General features: G+C 35.5%; 1 protein-coding gene across 1 annotated transcript in view; it reads left to right on the top strand.

Moving 5' to 3' along the window:
* Positions 1-117: 117 nt before the first annotated feature.
* The window catches only part of LOC132812702 (NUT family member 1-like), a gene marked incomplete at its 3' end in the record, with an annotated part of 31,998 nt that continues 12,407 nt past the window's right edge, over positions 118-19,708 (top strand). Inside the window, exons 1-2 of the mRNA XM_060822993.1 lie at positions 118-183; positions 1,165-1,298. Coding sequence (XP_060678976.1) covers positions 158-183; positions 1,165-1,298 — 160 coding nt within the window. The remainder of the gene's footprint in view (positions 184-1,164; positions 1,299-19,708) is intronic.

Raw genomic sequence — 19,708 nt, 5'->3', positions numbered from 1 at the left:
GGGGTCACTGACAGTGAGGTGGGATTGACCGTGTACCTTCTCCCTCTCCCACAGACCTGTCCTGCGTTCCCTCTCCCAGTGCAAGCCCCAGCTCAGCCCTGAGCAGGGGATCCAACTGGCCGTCCTGGAGTGGAACAAAGTCAGTAACTTTGACCGAATGGTTTACTATGACATGGCAGAGAAGTACGCTATCAGGGAGGGTGGGGGGGGGAGCCGCGGTCCGTGCGGGATTCAGGGTGGGGCGTCATTCCCATCGGAACACTGGAAACAGGAGCAGGATCGGGGCGTCTCAGCCCCACCAACCTGCTCTCCCCCACCGCCCTCTCCCATTGATCCCTTTCTACCTTCTTCCTGGAAACATTCCCGGTTTTATTCCCGAGTGCTTTCTCTCGTAGCCTCCTCCCTCGCCCCCACCACCCTTTGGGCGTAAACACGTCTCCCCATCTCAGTCCCAATCGGTCTCTGTCAGACCGTACCCGGGAATGTCCTGGGAAATCTCTCCTGATCCCTCTCCGGGTTAACCGTCTCCTTCCTGTAACGGGGAGACCAGAACTGGACCCAGTATTCCCGAAGAGATCTCACCAACATCCTGTACCACCTCAACGTGACATCCCCAACTCCCTGCACTCCAAGGGTCTGAGCAATAAAGGGAAGTGAACACAACACCTTCTTAACACACCCCCCCCCCATCTCCCTGTGACACAGACTTCAAAGGATGGTGTCCCTGAGCCCCTCGGTCCCTCTGTTCTACGGCCCCTCACCACCCCCTCCCCGACCCTGTGACCACCCTGCCGTTAACTGCGCAAAGACTTGCCCTCCTCCCCAAACGCCTCTCGTCTTTCTCCGTCCGTCCCCATCTCCCCCTCCCCCTACCCCACCTCAACCCACTGACCAGATGGATCTCGGTGGTCTGTGGGAGTCCTCCTTCTCCGCCCTCTCTCCCGGCCCACCACCCGCCCCCCCCCCCCCCCGGTCTCATTAGTAATCCTCCTGACCGCCCTCCGGGATTCACGTCCGGGTCGCTACCAGACCCGCGATGAATCAGATGCAGCGGAACTGGCCCCGGTCCCTGTCGGTGAGGGGGTGGGGAGGCGCGGAGCTCCACGGTCGCGGCCCTGAGCTGAGCTGAGCTGCGGAATCTTCCTGTGCCCTCCCTGTCCTCAGGTTCACCGAGTTTGAGCTGGAAGAGCGGGCTCAGAAACTCCAGTGTGAGCAGCTGCCCTTGCACTCTGCCCTGCCCCAGGCTCTCCACGTCGTCCCCAACGCACCCAGCAAAGGCAGCCAGCAGCCGCTGGAGGGTAGGTATCCTGGATCACCTTCCCCTCCTTCCCCCCCCCGACCCTTCCGGATGGGCAGGGGGGGTGAAGGGAGGGAGGGGCCGAAGTGTCAGGGGGGTTGATGTTGGGATTCCAAGTAATTACAGGGATCGGGACCCAGCGTTGCAGTTCAGGGGCGAGTTTAGGATTAATTGCAGGTCAATTTCAAGGGTTACTTTCAGGTTAATCTCATGGTTAATTTCAGATTAATGTTAGGGTTAATTTTGGGTTAATTTTAGGGTTAATATCGGGATTGATTTCAGATTAATCTGTGTTGATTTCAGGTTAATCTCCCAGTTAGTTCCAGGGTTAATCTGGAGGTTAATTTCATGTTAATCTCAGGGTTAATTTCAAGATAATATCGGGATTAATTTCAGGTTAATGTTGTGGTTACTTTCAAGTTAGTCTAGGGGTTAATTTCTGGATTAATCTGGGGGTTAATTTCAGGTTAATCTTTGAGATTAATTAAGGTTAATCACAGGGTTAATTTCAGGGTTAATCTCAGGTTAAATTTCAGTGTAAATTTTGGGTTGGTCTCTGGATAAATACCAGTTTAATTTAGGGATTAATTTCAGATTAATCTCATGCTCAGTTTCAAATTCATTTCAGGGTTAATATCTGGTTAATCTCAGGGTAAAATTCAGGTTAATCATGGATTTAAATACAAATTAATCTAGGTGTCAATTTCCGGTTAATCTCGGGGTTAATTTTGGGTTAGTCTCATGATTAATTTCAGGGTTAATATCGGGGTTGATTTCAGATTAATCTCAGTGTTGATTTCAGGTTAAACCTAAGGTTAATTTCAGTGTTAATCTCGGGATAAATTTCAGGGTTAATTTCAAGTTAATATCGTGGTTAATTTCAGGTTAATATTGTCGTTAATTTCAGTTAGTCATGATGATTTAATTTCTGGCTAATTCCAGGGTTAAATTCATATTAATCTTGGGTTTAGGCTCATGTTAATCTAGGTATTAATTTCAGGTTAATCTCTGGGTTAATTTCAGGTTAATCTCAAGGTTCAAATCAGGTTAATCTTGGGGTTAATATCAGGTTTAATTTCAGGTTAATCTTCTGGTTAATTTCAGATTAATGTTAGGGTTAAGTTTGGGTTAATCTCAGAGTTAAATTCAGGTTAATCGTGGGATTAATTTCAGGTTGATCTAGGGGATAATTTCAGGTTAATCTTGGCATTTAATTTCAGAGTTAATTTTGGGATCATCTAGGGTTTAATTTCCAGTAAATATTGGGATTAATTTCAGATTAATTTCAGGTTAATCCTGGAGTCCATTTCAGGTTAATCTTGGGGTTAGTTTCATATTAATCTCAGGATTAATTTCTGATTAATCTCAAGGTTAATATCAAGTTTAAATTCAGGTTAATCTCAGGCTTAATTTCAGGTTAATCTCGGGGTTAATTTCAAGTTATTCTCGGTGTTAAATTCACGTTACTCTCTGGGTTAATTCAAGGATTAAACTTGGGGTTAATTTCAGGTTATTCTGGAGGTTAATTTCAGGGTTCAATTCATGTTAATCTCGGGGTTAATATCTGGATTAATTTCAGTGTTAATCTTGTGGTAAATTTCAGTTAATCTCGGGGTAAATTTCAAGATAATATCCGGATTAATTTCAGGTTAATATCATGATTGATTTCAGGTTAGTCTAGAGGTTAATTCAGGTTAATCACAGGGTTAATTTCAGGGTTAATTTCAGGTTAAATTTCAGTGTAAATTTTGGGTTAGTCTCAGGATAAATATCTGTTTAATTTAGGGATTAATTTCAGATTAATCTCATGGTCAGTTTCAGGTTCATTTCAGGGTTAATATCTGGTTAATCTCAGGGTAAAATTCAGGTTAATCTTGGTGTTGATTTTAGGTTAATCTCGAAGTTAATTTCAGTGTTAATCTTGGGGTAAATTTCAGGTTAATCTCAGGGTTAGTTTCAAGTTAATATCCTGGTTAATTTCAAGTTAATATTGTGGTTAATTTCAGTTAGTCAAGGGGTTAATTTCTGGCTAATCCCCAGGTTAAATTCAGATTTATCTCGGGTTTAGGCTCATATTAATCTAGGTATTAATTTCAGGTTAATCTCTGGGTTAATTATCAGGTTAATCTCAGGGTTCAATTCAGGTTAATCTCAGAGTTAATTTCTGGTTAATCCCAGGGTTAAATTCAGGTTAATCTCGGGTTTAGGCTCATGTTAATCTAGGCATTAATTTCAGGTTAATCTCTAGGTTAATTTCAGGGTTAAATTCAGGTTAATCGTGGGATTAACTTCAGGTTGATCTAGGGGATAATTTCAGGTTCATCTCAGGGTTTAATTTCAGAGTTAATTTTGGGTCCATCTCAGGGTTTAATTTCCAGTTAATATTGGGATTAATTTCAGGTTAATCCTGGGGTTCATTTCAGGTTAATCTTGGGGTTAGTTTCATATTAATCACAGGGTTAATTTCTGATTAATCTCAAGGTTAATATCGAGTTTAAATTCAGGTTAATCTCAGGCTTAATTTCAGGGGTTAATCTCAGGGTTTATCTTGGGGTTAATTTCAAGTTATTCTCGGTGTTAAATTCACGTTAATCTCTGGGTTAATTCAAGGATTAAACTCGGGGGTAATTTCAGGTAAATCTCAAGGTTCAAATCAGGTTAATCTCGGGGTTAATATCAGGTTTAATTTCAGGTTAATCTCCTGGTTAATTTCAGATTAATGTTAGGGTTAATTTTGGGTTAATCTCAGGGTTAATTTTAGGCTTAATATTGGGGTTGATTTCAGATTAATCTCAGTGTTGATTTTAGGTTAATCTCGGAGTTAACTTCAGGGTTATTCTGGAGGTTAATTTTGGGTTAATCCAGAGGTTAATTTCAGGTTAATCTGGAGGTTAATTTCAGGGTGCAATTCATGTTAATCTCGGGGTTAATATCAGGATTAATTTCAGTGTTGACCTCAAGGTAAATTTCAGGTTAATCTCAGGGTAAATTTCAAGTTAATATCGGGATTAATTTCAGGTTAATATCGTGGTTAATTTTAGGTTAGTCTAGAAGTTAATTTTAGGTTAATCTCGGAATTAGTTTCTGGATTAATATGGAGGTTAATTTCAGGTTAATCTGGAGGTTAATCCAGGTTAATCACAGGGTTAATTTCAGGGTTAATCTCAGGTTAAATTGCAGTGTAAATTTTGGGTTAGTCTCAGGATAAATATCACCTTAATTTAGGGATTAATTTCAGATTAATCTCATGGTCAGTTTAAGGTTCATTTCAGGGTTAATATCTGGTAAGTCTCAGGGTAAAATTCAGGTTAATTTCGGGTTTAAATACAAGTTAACCTAAATGTTAATTTCCGGTTAATCTCAGGGTTAAATTCAGGATAATATCGGGCTTAACTTCAGGGTTAATCTCGGGGTTAATTTCAGGATTAATCTCCATGTTGATTTCAGGTTAATCGCAGTTCAAAATGGTGTTAATTTCCAGTTAATCTCAGGGTTAATCTCCATGTTAATTTCAGGTTAATCTCAGCCTTAATTTCAGATTAATCATGGTGTTGATTTTGGGTTAATCTCTGATGATTTCACATTAATGTGTAGGTTAATTTCAACTTACTCTTGAGATTAATTTCAGGTTAACGTAGGGATAATTTCAGGTTAATATCATGATTAATTTCAGGTTAATCTCAGGGTTACTTTCAGGTTAGTTTCAGGGTTAATTTCATGTTAATTTCGGGTTTAAATTCGGGCTAATCTCAGCATTGATTTCAGTTTAATCTTGGGGTTAATTTCAGATTAATCTCAGGGTTCAATTCATGTTAATCTTGAGGTTAATATCAGGATTAATTTCAGTCTACTATAAGGGTTAATTTTAAGGTTAATATCTGGGTTAATTTCAGATTAATGTTAGGGTTAATTGTGGACTAATCTCGGGGTTAATTTTAGTGTTAATATTGGGGTTAATTTCAGATTAATCTCAGGGGTAACATCAGGTTAATCTCAATGTTGATTTCAGATTAATCTCAGTGTTGATTTCAGGTTAGACTTGAGGTTAATTTCAATGTTAGTCTCGGGGTTAATTTCAGGTTAATCTCAGGGTTAACATCAGGTTAATTTCAGGGTTAATTTCAAGTTAATCTTGGGATTAATTTCAGAATTAATAATGTGGTTAATTTCAGGTTAATCTAGGGGTTAATGTCAGGTTAATCTCGGGGTTAAAGATTAGATTAGATTAGACTTACAGTGTGGAAACAGGCCCTTCGGCCCAACAAGTCCACACCGACCCGCCGAAGCGCAACCCACCCATACCCCTACATATACCCCTTACCTAACACTATGGGCAATTTAGCATGGCCAATTCACCTGACCCGCACATCTTTGTGACTGTGGGAGGAAACCGGAGCACCCGGAGGAAACCCACGCAGACACGGGGAGAACGTGCAAACTCCACACAGTCAGTTGCCTGAGGCGGGAATTGAACCCAGGTCCCTGGCGCTGTGAGGCAGCAGTGCTAACCACTGTGCCACCGTGCCGCCTAATTTCAGGTTAATATCAGGATTAATTTCAGGTTAGTCTCATGGTTATTTTCAGATTAATGTTAGGGTTGATTTTCAATTAATCTCTGGGTTAATTTTAGGGTTAGTATCATGGTTAAATTCAGGTTAATCTGGGGGTTCATTTCAGGTTAATCTCAGGTTGAAATTCAGGTTAATTTCATGGCTACTTTTAGGTTAATCTCATGGATAATTTCAGGTTAATCTCATGGTTCAATTCAGGTTAATCTCGGGGTTAATTTCTGGTTAATCCCAGGGTTAAATTCAGATGAATCTCGGGTTTAGGCTCATGTTAATCTAGGTATTAATTTCAGGTTAATCTCTGGGTTAATTTCAGGGTTAAACTCAGGGTTAAATTCAGGTCAATCGTGGGATTAATTTCAGGTTGATCGAGGGGATAATTTCAGGTTAATCTTGGGTTTAATTTCAGAGTTAATTTTGGGATCATCTAGGGTTTAATTTCCTGTAAATATTGGGATTAATTTCAGATTAATTTCAGGTTAATCCTGGGGTTCATTTAAGGTTAATCTTGGGGTTAGTTTCAGATTAATTTCAGGTTAATCTCAGGGTTAATATTGGGGTTAATGTCACATTATTCTTGGTGTTAAATTCACGTTAATCCCTGGGTTAATTCAAGGATTAAACTCGGGGTTAATTTCAGGTTAATCTCAGGGTTCAATTCAGGTTAATCTCGGCGATAATATCAGGATTAATTTCAGCTTAATCTCATGGTTAATTTCAGATTAATGTTAGGGTTAATTTTGGGTTAATTTTAGGGTTAATATCGGGATTGATTTCAGATTAATCTGTGTTGATTTCAGGTTAATCTCCCAGTTAGTTCCAGGGTTAATCTGGAAGTTAATTTCGGTTTAATCTCGGGGTTAATTTCAAGATAATATCGGGATTAATTTCAGGTTAATGTTGTGGTTACTTTCAGGTTAGTCTAGGGGTTAATTTCAGGTTAATCTCGGAGTTAGTTTCTGGATTAATCTGGAGGTTAATTTCAGGTTAATCTTTGAGATTAATTAAGGTTAATCACAGGGTTAATTTCAGGGTTAATCTCAGGTTAAATTTCAGTGTAAATTTTGGGTTGGTCTCAGGATAAATATCAGTTTAACTTAGGGATTAATTTCAGATTAATCTCATGCTCAGTTTCAGGTTCATTTCAGGGTTAATATCTGATTAATCTCAGGGTAAAATTCAGGTTAATCGCGGATTTAAATACAAATTAATCTAGGTGTCAATTTCCGGTTAATCTCGGGGTTAATTTTGGGTTAGTCTCATGGTTAATTTCAGGGTTAATATCGGGGTTGATTTCAGATTAATCTCAGTGTTGATTTCAGGTTAAACCTAAGGTTAATTTCAGTGTTAATCTCGGGGTAAATTTCAGGGTTAATTTCAAGTTAATATCGTAGTTAATTTCAGGTTAATATTGTCGTTGATTTCAGTTAGTCATGATGATTTAATTTCTGGCTAATCCCAGGGTTAAATTCATATTAATCTTGGGTTTAGACTCATGTTAATCTAGGTATTAATTTCAGGTTAATCTCTGGGTTAATTTCAGGTTAATCTCGAGGTTCAAATCAGGTTAATCTTGGGGTTAATATCAGGTTTAATTTCAGGTTAATCTCCTGGTTAATTTCAGATTAATGTTAGGGTTAATTTTGGGTTAATCTCAGGGTTAATTTTAGGCTTAATATTGGGGTTGATTTCAGATTAATCTCAGTGTTGATTTTAGGTTAATCTCGGAGTTAACTTCAGGGTTATTCTGGAGGTTAATTTTGGGTTAATCCAGAGGTTAATTTCAGGTTAATCTGGAGGTTAATTTCAGGGTGCAATTCATGTTAATCTCGGGGTTAATATCAGGATTAATTTCAGTGTTGACCTCAAGGTAAATTTCAGGTTAATCTCAGGGTAAATTTCAAGTTAATATCGGGATTAATTTCAGGTTAATATCGTGGTTAATTTTAGGTTAGTCTAGAGGTTAATTTTAGGTTAATCTCGGAATTAGTTTCTGGATTAATATGGAGGTTAATTTCAGGTTAATCTGGAGGTTAATTCAGGTTAATCACAGGGTTAATTTCAGGGTTAATCTCAGGTTAAATTTCAGTGTAAATTTTGGGTTACTCTCAGGATAAATATCTGTTTAATTTAGGGATTAATTTCAGATTAATCTCATGGTCAGTTTAAGGTTCATTTCAGGGTTAATATCTGGTTAGTCTCTGGGTAAAATTCAGGTTAATCTCGGGTTTAAATTCCGGTTAATCTCAGGGTTAAATTCAGGATAATATTGGGGTTAACTTCAGGGTTAATCTCGGGGTTAATTTCAGGATTAATCTCCATGTTGATTTCAGGTTAATCGCAGTTCAAAATGGTGTTAATTTCCAGTTAATCTCAGGGTGAATCTCCATGTTAATTTCAGGTTAATCTCAGCCTTAATTTCAGATTAATCATGGTGTTGATTTTGGGTTAATCTCTGATGATTTCACATTAATGTGTAGGTTAATTTCAACTTACTCTTGAGATTAATTTCAGGTTAACGTAGGGATAATTTCAGGTTAATATCATGATTAATTTCAGGTTAATCTCAGGGTTACTTTCAGGTTAGTTTCAGGGTTAATTTCAAGTTAATTTCGGGTTTAAGTTCGGGCTAATCTCGGCATTAATTTCAGTTTAATCTTGGGGTTAATTTCAGATTAATCTCAGGGTTCAATTCATGTTAATCTTGGGGTTAATATCAGCATTAATTTCAGGTTACTGGAAAGGTTAATATCAGGTTAATCTCAGGGCTAATTTCAGATTAATGTTAGGGTTAATTGTGGACTAATCCCGGGGTTAATTTTAAGGTTAATATCTGGGTTAATTTCAGATTAATCTCAGGGGTAACATCAGGTTAATCTCAATGTTGATTTCAGATTAATCTCAGGTTAAATTCAGGTTAATCATGGGATTAATTTCAGGTTGATCTAGGGGATAATCTCAGGTTAATCTCGGGTTTAATTTCAGAGTTAATTTTGGGTTCATCTAGGGTTTAATTTCCAGTTAATATCAGGATTAATATCAGATTAATTTCAGGTTAATCCTGGGGTTCATTTCAGGTTAATTGTGGGTTAGTTTCGTATTAATCTCAGGGTTAATTTCCAATTAATCTCAAGGTTAATATCGAGTTTAAATTCAGGCTAATCTCAGTGTTGATTTCAGGGTTCAATCTCTGGGTTAATATCAGGATTAATTTCAGTGTTAATCTCTGGGTAAATTTCAGAGTAATCTCAAGGTTAATTTCAAGATAATATCAGGATTAATTTCAGGTTAATAACATTGTTAATTTCACGTTAGTCTAGGGGTTAATGTCAGGTTAATTTTGGGGTTCAATTCAGTTTAATCTCGGGGTTAATATCAGGATTAATTTCAGGATAATCTCATGGTTATTTTCAGATAAATTTTAAGGTTGATTTTCAATTAATCTCTGGATTAATTTTAGAGTTAATATTGGGGTTAATTTCAGATTACTCTTAGTGGCAACGATGGGTTAATCTCAATGTTGATTTCAGTTTAATCGTGGTGCTGACTTCAGGTTAATCTTGAGGTTAATTTCAGTGCTAGTCTCAGGGTTAATTTCAGGGTTAATATCGGTGTTAATTTCAGGTAAACGTCGCGGTTAATTTCAAATTAACCTGGGGATTAATTTCAGGTTAATATCATGGTTAATTTCAGGTTAATTTCATGGTTAATTTTAGGTTAATCTCAAGGATAATTTCAGGTTAATCTCAGGGTTAATTTCAGGTTAAACTCAGAGTTAATTTCTGGTTAATTCCAGGGTTAAATTCAGATTACTCTCAGGTTTAGGCTTATGTTAACCTCGGTATTAATTTCAGGTTAATCTCTGGATTAATTTCAGGTTTATCATGGGATTAATTTCAGGTTGATCTAGGGGATAATTTCAGGTGACTCTCGGGGTTTAATTTCAGAGTTAATTTTGGGTTCATCTAGGGTTTAATTTCCAGTTAATATTGGGATTAATTTCAGGTTAATCCTGGGGTTCATTTCAGGTTAATCTTGGGGTTAGTTTCAGATTAATCACAGGGTTAATTTCGGGTTAATCTCAAGGTTAATATCGGGTTTAAATTCAGGTTAATCTCAGGCTTAATTTCAGGTTAATCTCAGGGTTAATCTTGGGGTTAATTTCAGGTTAATCTTAGGGTTCAATTCAGGTTAATCTCGGTGTTAATATCAGGATTAATTGCAGGTTAATCTCCTGGTTAATTTCAGATTAACATTATGGTTAATTTTGGGTTAATCTGGGGGTTAATTATAGGGTTAATATTGGGGTTGATTTCAGATTAATCTCAGGGTTGATTTCAGGTTAACCTTGAGGTTAATTTCACTGTTAATCTCGGTGTAAATTTCAGGTTAATTTCAGGGTTAATTTCAAGTTAATATTGTGATTAATTTCAGTTAGTCAAGGGGTTAATTTCTGGCTAATCCCAGGGTTAAATTCAGATTAATCTCGGGTTTAGGCTCATGTTAATCTAGGTATTAATTTCAGGTTAATCTCTGGGTTAAAAACAGGTTAATCGTGGGATTAATTCCAGGTTGATCTAGGGGATAATTTCAGGTTAATCTCGGGTTTAATTTCAGGGTTAATTTTGGTTTCATCTAGGGTTTAATTTCCTGTTAATATTGGGGTTCATTTCAGGTTGATCGTGGGGATAATTTCAGGTTAATCTTGGGGTTTAATTTCAGAGTTAATTTTGGGTTCATCTAGGATTTATTTTCCGGTTAATATTGTGATTAATTTCAGGTTAATCTTGGGGTTAGTTTCAGATTAATCAGAAGGTTAATTTCTGATTAATCTCAAGGTTAATATCGGGTTTAAATTCAAGTTAATCTCAGTCTTAATTTCAGGTTAATCTCAGGGTTAATTTCACGTTATTCTGGGTTAATTCAAGGATTAAACTCGGGGTTAATTTCTGATAAATCCCGTGGTTAGTTTCAGGTTAGTCTAGGGGTTAATTTCAGGTTAATCTTGGAGTTAATTTCTAGATTAATCTGGAGGTCAATTTCAGGTTAATCTGGAGGTTAATTCAGGTAAATCACAGGGTTAATTTCCGGGTTAATCTCAGATTAAATTTTAGTGTAAATTTGGGGTTAGTCTCAGGATAAATATCAGTTTAATTTAAGGATTAATTTCTGATTAATCTCATGGTCAATTTCAGGTTCATTTCAGGGTTAATATCTGGTTAATCTCAGGGTTAAATTCAGATTAATCTCGGGTTTAAATACAAATTAATCTAGGTGTTAATTTCCGGTAAATCTCGGGTTTAAATTCAGGTTAATATCAGCGTTAATACAGGGTTAATCTTGGGTTTAGGCTCATGTTAATCTATGTATTAATTTCAGGTTAATCTCTGGGTTAATTTCTGGTTAATCTCTGGGTTAATTATCAGGTTAATCTCAGGGTTAAATTCAGGTTAATCTCGGGTTTAAATACAAGTTAATCTCGGTGTTAATTTCTGGTCAATCCTGGGGTTAAATTCAGGTTAATATTGGGGTTAATTTCAGTTAGTCAATGGGTTAATTTCTGGTTAATCCCCTGGCTAAATTCAGATTAATCTCGGGTTTAGGCTCATGTTAATCGAGGTATTAATTTCAGCTTAATGTCAGGGTTAATTTCAGGTTAATCGTGGGATTAATTTCAGGTTGATCTAGGGGATAATTTCAGGTTAATCTTGGGGTTAGTTTCAGATTAATCGCAGTGTTAATTTCTGAATAATCTCAAGGTTAATATCAGGTTAATCTCAGGTTTAATGTCAGGTTAATCTCAGGGTTTCTCTTGGGGTCAATTTTACGTTATTCCCAGTGTTAAATTCACATTTATCTCTGGGCTAATTCAAGGATTAAACTCGGGGTTAATTTCAGGTTAATCTTGGGGTTAATTTCAGGTTAATCTCAAGGTTCAAATTCAGGTTAATCTCAGCGTTAATATCGGCTTTAATTTCAGGTTAAACTCATGGTTAATTTCAGATTAATGTTAGGGTTAATTTTGGGTTAATCTGTGGGTTAATTTTTGGGTTAATATTGGGGTTGATTTCAGATTAATCTCAGTGTTGATTTCAGGTTAATCTCGGTGTTGATTTCAGGTTAAACCTGATGTTAATTTCAGTGTAAATTTCAGGTTAATCTCTGGGTTAATTTCAGGGTTAATCTCAGGGTTAAATTCAGGTTAATCGTGGGATTAATTTCAGGTTGATCTAGGGGATAATTTCAGGTTAATCTTGGGTTTAATTTCAGAGTTAATTTTGGGTTCATCTAGGGTTTAATTTCCGGTTAATATCGGGATTAATTTCATATTAATTTCAGGTTAATCCCGGGATTCATTTCAGGTTAATCTTGGGGTTAGTTTCAGATTAATCACAGGGTTAATTTCTGATTAATCTCAAGGTTAATATCGAGTTTAAATTCAGGTTAATCTCAGGCTTAAATTCAGGTTAATCTCAGGGTTTATCTTGGGGTTAATTTCACGTTATTCTCAGTGTTAAATTCACGTTAGTCTCTGGGTTAATTCAAGGATTAAACTCAGGATTAATTTCAGGTTAATCTTGGGGTTATTTCAGGTTAATCTCAAGGTTCAAATCAGGTTAATCTCGGGGTTAATATCAGGTTTAATTTCAGGTTAATCTGGTTAATTTCAGATTAACGTTAGGGTTAATTTTGGGTTAATCTCAGGGTTAATTTTTGGGTTAATATTGGGGTTGATTTCAGATTAATCTCAGTGTTGATTTTAGGTTAATCTCGGAGTTAGCTTCAATGTTATTCTGGAGGTTAATTTCAGGTTAATTTCAGGGTTCAATTCATGTTAATCTCAGGGCTAATATCAGGATTAATTTCAGTGTTAACTTCGGGGTAAATTTCAGGTTAATCTCAGGGTTAATTTCTGGATTAATCTGGAGGTTAATTTCAGGTTAATCTGGAGGTTAATTCAGGTTAATCTCGGGGTTAATTTCAGGGTTAATCTCAGGTTAAATTTCAGTGTAAATTTTGGGTTACTCTCAGGATAAATATTAGTTTGATTTAGGGATTAATTTCAGATTAATCTCATGGTCAGTTTCAGGTTCATTTCAGGGTTAATATCTGGTTAATCTCAGGTTAATCTTGGGTTTAAATACAAGTTAATCTAGGTGCTAATTTCCAGTTAATCTCGGGGTTAAATTCAGGTTAATATTGGGGTTAATTTCAGGATTAATCTCCATGTTGATTTCAGGTTAATCACAGTTCAAAATGGTGTTAATTTCCTGTTAATCTCAGGGTTAATCTCCATGCTAATTTCAGGTTAATCTCAGCCTTAATTTCAGATTAATCTCGGTGTTGATTTTGGGTTAATCTCTGTATTGATTTCACATTAATGTTTAGGTTAATTTCAATTTACTCTCGAGATTAATTTCAGGTTAACGTAGGGATAATTTCGGGTTAATCTCAGGGTTACTTTCAGGTTAATTTCAGGGTTAATTTCAAGTTAATCTCGGGTTTAATTTCAGGTTAAAAACGTGGTTAATTTCAGGTTAGTGTAGGGGTTTCAGGTTAATCTCAGAATTAATTTCAGCTCAAAATGGTGTTAATTTCCAGTTAATCTCAGGCTTAATTTCAGATTAATTTCGGATGAATCTCTGGGTTAATTTCAGGTTATTCTTAGGGTTAATTTCAGGGTTAATCTCCATGTTGATTTCAGGTTAATCACAGGGTAACTTTCAGTTCAAAATGGTATTAATTTCCTGTTAATCTCAGGGTAAATTTCCATGTTGATTTCAGGCTAATATCAGGGTTAATTTCAGGTTAATCTTGGTGTTGATTTCAGGTTAATCTTTAGATTAATTTCAACTTAATCTCGTGATTAATTTCAGGTTAACGTTTAGGTTAAGTTCAACTTAATCTCGGGTTAATTTCAGGTTAATTTTGTGGTTAATTTCAGGTTAATATCTTGGTTAATTTCAGGTTGATCTCAGGGTTAGTTTCAGGTTAGTCTTGGGGTTAAGTTCACGTTAGTTTCGGGTTAACCTTGTGGTTAAAATCAGGTTAATTTCACATTAATCTCAGGGTTAATCTCAGCGTTAATTTCAGGTAAATCTCAGGGTTAATCCTGGGTTTAATTTAGAGTTGCTCTTGGGGTTAATTTCAGTTTACTCTCGGTGTTTATTTCAGGTTAATAGCTGGGTAATTTCTGATTAATCTAGGGGTTAATTTCAGGTTAATCTCGGGGTTAATTTCAGGTTAATCTTGGGGTTCATTTCAGGTTAATCTCAGGTATAATTTCAGAGTTAACCTCGGGTTAATCTCTGGATTAAATCCAGGGAAATCTAGCGGTTAATTTCAGTTTAATCTTGTTGTTAACTCCAGGTTAATTTCATGGTTAATATCAGATTAGTCTAAGGGTTACTTTCAGGTTAATATATGGTTTAATTTTAGGTTTACCTCACAGTAAAAGTCAAGTTAATTTCAGGTTAATCTCGAGGTTAATTTCAGGTTAGTCACAGGGTTAATTTCAGAGTTAATCTAGGGGTTAATTTCAGGTTAATCTTGGGGTTAATTTCAGGTTTATATCAGGTTTAGTTTCGGTGTTAATTTTGGGTTAATCTCAGGATAAATATCAGTTTGACCTAGGGACTGATTTCAGGTTAATCTCAGCATTAATTTCTGGTTAATCTCAGGGTTAAATTCAGGTTAATCTCGAGTTTAATTTCAAGTTAATCTAGGTGTGATTTCAAGTTAATCTCAAGGTATAATTCAGGTTAATCTCGGTGTTTAACTCAGGCTAATCTCAGGCTGAATTTCAGGTTTATATCGGAGTTTATTTCCGGTTAATCCCAGGGTTAATTTCATGTAATCTCAGTGATAAATTCACATTAATCTCTGGGTTAATTCAAGGGTTAAACCCAGGGTTAAATTCAGGTTAATCTCAGGTTAGTCTTGGAGTTAGTTTCAGGTTAATGTTAGGGTTCAGTTCAGGTTAAACGCAGGGTTAATCTCAGGTTAATATAAGGTTAATTTCAGGTTAATCTAGGTGTTAATTTCAGGTTAATCTCAGTTAGTTTCAGATTAACATAGGGGTTAATTTAGGGTTAATCTCACAGTTAAATTCAGGTTAATTTCAGGTAAATCTAGGGATAATTTCAGGTTAAGCATAGAGTTAATATCCGATTAATCTCAGGGTTATCTTCAGTTCAAGTTGGTGTTAATTTCTGGTTAATCTCAGGGTTCCATTCATGTTAATCTGGGTCTTAAATTCAAGTTAATCTATATGTTAAATTCAGGTTAATCTTGGGGTTGATTTTGGGTTAATCTCAGGGTTACTCTCAGGGCTAATCTCCGTGTTGATTTCAGGTTAATCTCGGGGTTAGTTTCAGGTTAATCTCAGGTCTGCTTTCAGGTTAATCTCAATGTTGATTTCAGATTAATCTTGAGGTTAATTTCAGTGTTAATCTCAGGATTAATTTCAGTTTACTCTTTCATTAATTTCAGGTTAATCACAGGGTTAATTTCAGTTCAAAATGGTATTAATTTCTGGTTATTCTCAGGGTTAATTCCAGATTAATTTCAGGTTAAACCCGGGGTTAATTTCAGATTAATTTCAGGTTAAACCCGGAGTTAATTTCAGGTTAATCTCAGTGTTAATTTCAGATCAATTTTGGGTTAATCTCGGTGTTGATTTTTAATTTTTAAATTAATCTCGAGATTAATTTCTGATTAATCTAGGAGCTAATTTCAGGTTAATATCATGATTAATTTCAGGTTAGTCTTGGGGTTAATTTCATGTTAATCTCAGCATTAATATTGGGTTGATCTCACGGTTAATGTAGGGTTAATCGCAAGGTTAATCTCAGGTTTGCTTTCAGTTTAATCTCAGTGTTGATTTCAGATTAATTTTGAGGTTAATTTCAGTGTTAATCTCAGGATTAATTTCAGGTTAATCTCACCGTTAATTTCTGGTTAATCTCACATTTAACTTCAGGTTAATCTTAGGGTTCAATTCAGGTTAAACGCAGGGTTAATCTCAGGTTAATATAAGGGTTAATTTCAGGTTAATCTAGGTGTTGATGTCAGGTTAATCTCAGTTAGTTTCAGATTAACATATGCGTTAATTTCGGGTTAATCTCACAGTTAAATTCAGGTTAATTTCAGGTAAATCTAGGGATAATTTCAGGTTAAGCATTGAGTTAATATCCTGTTATTCTCAGGGTTAACTGCAGTTCAAGTTGGTGTTAATTTCCTGTTAATATCAGGGTTCAATTCATGTTAATCTCGGTTTTAAATTCAAGGTAATCTATGTGTTAATTTCAGGGTTAATCTTGGGGTTGATTTTGGGTTAATCTATGGGTTGATTTCGGGTTAATATCAGGGTTAATCTCCACGTTAATTTCAGGTTAGTCTTGGGGTTAATTTCACGTTAATCTTGGGATAATTTCAGGAAAATCTAGAGGTTAATCTTGGTGTTAATTGCACCTTAATTTTAGTGTTAAATTCAGGGAAATCTAGGGGTTAATTTCAGGTTAAAGTCGGGGTTAAATTCAGGTTAATCTCAGGTTTGTTTTCAGGTTAATCTCAGTGTTGATTTCAGATTAATCTTGAGGTTACTTTCAGTATTCATCTCAGGATTAATTTCAAGTTAATCTCAGGGATAATTTCAGGTTAATCTCAGGGTTAAATTCAGGTTAATATCAGGGTTAATTCCATGTTGATTTCAGGTTAATTGCAGTTCAAAATGGTGTTAATTTCCTGTTAATCTCAGGGTTAATCTCCATGCTAATTTCAGGTTAACATCAGCCTTAATTTCAGATTAATCTTGGTGTTGATTTTGGGTTAATCTCTGTATTGATTTCACATTAATGTTTAAGTTAATTTCAATTTACACTCGAGATTAATTTCAGGTTAACGTAGGGGTAATTTCAAGTTAATCTCAGGGTTACTTTCAGGTTAATTTCAGGGTTAATTTCAAGTTAATCTTGGGTTTAATTTCAGGTTAATAACGTGGTTAATTTCAGGTTAGTTTAGGGGTTTCAGGTTAATTTCAGGTTAATCTCAAAATGAATTTCAGCTCAAATTGGTGTTAATTTCCGGTTAATCTCAGGCTTAATTTCAGATTAATTTCGGATTAATCTCTGGGTTAATTTCAGGTTATTCTTAGGGTTAATTTCAGGGTTAATCTCCATGTTGATTTCAGGTTAATCACAGGGTAACTTTCAGTTCAAAATGGTGTTAATTTCCTGTTAATCTCAGGGTAAATCTCCATGTTGATTTCAGGCTAATATCAGGGTTAATTTCAGGTTCATCTCAGGATTAATTTCTGGTTAATCTCAGTGTTGATTTCAGGTTAATCTTTAGGTTAATTTCAACTTAATCTCGTGATTAATTTCAGGTTAACGTTTAGGTTAAGTTCAACTTAATCTCGGGTTAATTTCAGGTTAATTTTGTGGCTAATTTCAGGTTAATATCTTTGTTAATTTCAGGTTGATCTCGGGGTTAATTTCAGGTTAATCTCAGCATTAAATTCATCTTAATCTCGAGTTTAAAGTCAAGTTAATCTAGGTGTGATTTCAGTTTAATCTCAAGGTATAAACTAGGTTAATCTCGGTGTTTAACCCAGGCTAATCTCAGGGTGAATTTCAGGTTTATATCGGGGTTTATTTCCGGTTAATCTCAGAGTTAATCTTGGGGTTAATTTCACGTTAATCTCAATGATAAATTCACATTAATCTCTGGGTTAATTCAAGGGTTAAACTCAGGGTTAAATTCAGGTTAATCTCAGTTTAGTCTTGGAGTTAATTTCAGGTTAATCTTAGGGTTCAATTCAGGTTAATATAAGGGTTAATTTCAGGTTAATCTGGGTGTTAATTTCAGGTTAATCTCAGTTAGTTTCAGATTAACATATGCGTTAATTTCGGATTAATCTCACAGTTAAATTCAGGTTAATTTCAGGTAAGTCTAGGGACAATTTTAGATTAAGCATAGAGTTAATTTCCGATTATTCTCAGGGTTAACTGCAGTTCAAGTTGGTGTTAATTTCCTGTTAATATCAGGGTTCAATTCATGTTAATCTCGGTTTTAAATTCAAGGTAATCTATGTGTTAATTTCAGGGTTAATCTTGGGGTTGATTTTGGGTTAATCTATGGGTTGATTTCGGGTTAATATCAGGGTTAATCTCCACGTTAATTTCAGGTTAGTCTTGGGGTTAATTTCACGTTAATCTTGGGATAATTTCAGGAAAATCTAGAGGTTAATCTTGGTGTTAATTGCACCTTAATTTTAGTGTTAAATTCAGGGAAATCTAGGGGTTAATTTCAGGTTAAAGTCGGGGTTAAATTCAGGTTAATCTCAGGTTTGTTTTCAGGTTAATCTCAGTGTTGATTTCAGATTAATCTTGAGGTTACTTTCAGTATTCATCTCAGGATTAATTTCAAGTTAATCTCAGGGATAATTTCAGGTTAATCTCAGGGTTAAATTCAGGTTAATATCAGGGTTAATTCCATGTTGATTTCAGGTTAATTGCAGTTCAAAATGGTGTTAATTTCCTGTTAATCTCAGGGTTAATCTCCATGCTAATTTCAGGTTAACATCAGCCTTAATTTCAGATTAATCTTGGTGTTGATTTTGGGTTAATCTCTGTATTGATCTCACATTAATGTTTAAGTTAATTTCAATTTACACTCGAGATTAATTTCAGGTTAACGTAGGGGTAATTTCAAGTTAATCTCAGGGTTACTTTCAGGTTAATTTCAGGGTTAATTTCAAGTTAATCTTGGGTTTAATTTCAGGTTAATAACGTGGTTAATTTCAGGTTAGTTTAGGGGTTTCAGGTTAATTTCAGGTTAATCTCAAACTGAATTTCAGCTCAAATTGGTGTTAATTTCCGGTTAATCTCAGGCTTAATTTCAGATTAATTTCGGATTAATCTCTGGGTTAATTTCAGGTTATTCTTAGGGTTAATTTCAGGGTTAATCTCCATGTTGATTTCAGGTTAATCACAGGGTAACTTTCAGTTCAAAATGGTGTTAATTTCCTGTTAATCTCAGGGTAAATCTCCATGTTGATTTCAGGCTAATATCAGGGTTAATTTCAGGTTCATCTCAGGATTAATTTCTGGTTAATCTCAGTGTTGATTTCAGGTTAATCTTTAGGTTAATTTCAACTTAATCTCGTGATTAATTTCAGGTTAACGTTTAGGTTAAATTCAACTTAATCTCGGGTTAATTTCAGGTTAATTTTGTGGTTAATTTCAGGTTAATATCTTTGTTAATTTCAGGTTGATCTCGGGGTTAATTTCAGGTTAATCTCAGCATTAAATTCATCTTAATCTCGAGTTTAAAGTCAAGTTAATCTAGGTGTGATTTCAGTTTAATCTCAAGGTATAAACTAGGTTAATCTCGGTGTTTAACCCAGGCTAATCTCAGGGTGAATTTCAGGTTTATATCGGGGTTTATTTCCGGTTAATCTCAGAGTTAATCTTGGGGTTAATTTCACGTTAATCTCAATGATAAATTCACATTAATCTCTGGGTTAATTCAAGGGTTAAACTCAGGGTTAAATTCAGGTTAATCTCAGTTTAGTCTTGGAGTTAATTTCAGGTTAATCTTAGGGTTCAATTCAGGTTAATATAAGGGTTAATTTCAGGTTAATCTGGGTGTTAATTTCAGGTTAATCTCAGTTAGTTTCAGATTAACATAGGGATTAATTTCGGATTAATCTCACAGTTAAATTCAGGTTAATTTCAGGTAAGTCTAGGGACAATTTTAGATTAAGCATAGAGTTAATTTCCGATTATTCTCAGGGTCAACTTCAGTTCAAGTTGGTGATAATTTCTGGTTAATCTCAGGG

The sequence above is a fragment of the Hemiscyllium ocellatum genome, unplaced genomic scaffold (assembly GCF_020745735.1).
Source record: "Hemiscyllium ocellatum isolate sHemOce1 unplaced genomic scaffold, sHemOce1.pat.X.cur. scaffold_2914_pat_ctg1, whole genome shotgun sequence".
NCBI classification, from domain to species: domain Eukaryota; kingdom Metazoa; phylum Chordata; class Chondrichthyes; order Orectolobiformes; family Hemiscylliidae; genus Hemiscyllium; species Hemiscyllium ocellatum.
This window is presented reverse-complemented; position numbering and strand designations above follow the sequence as displayed.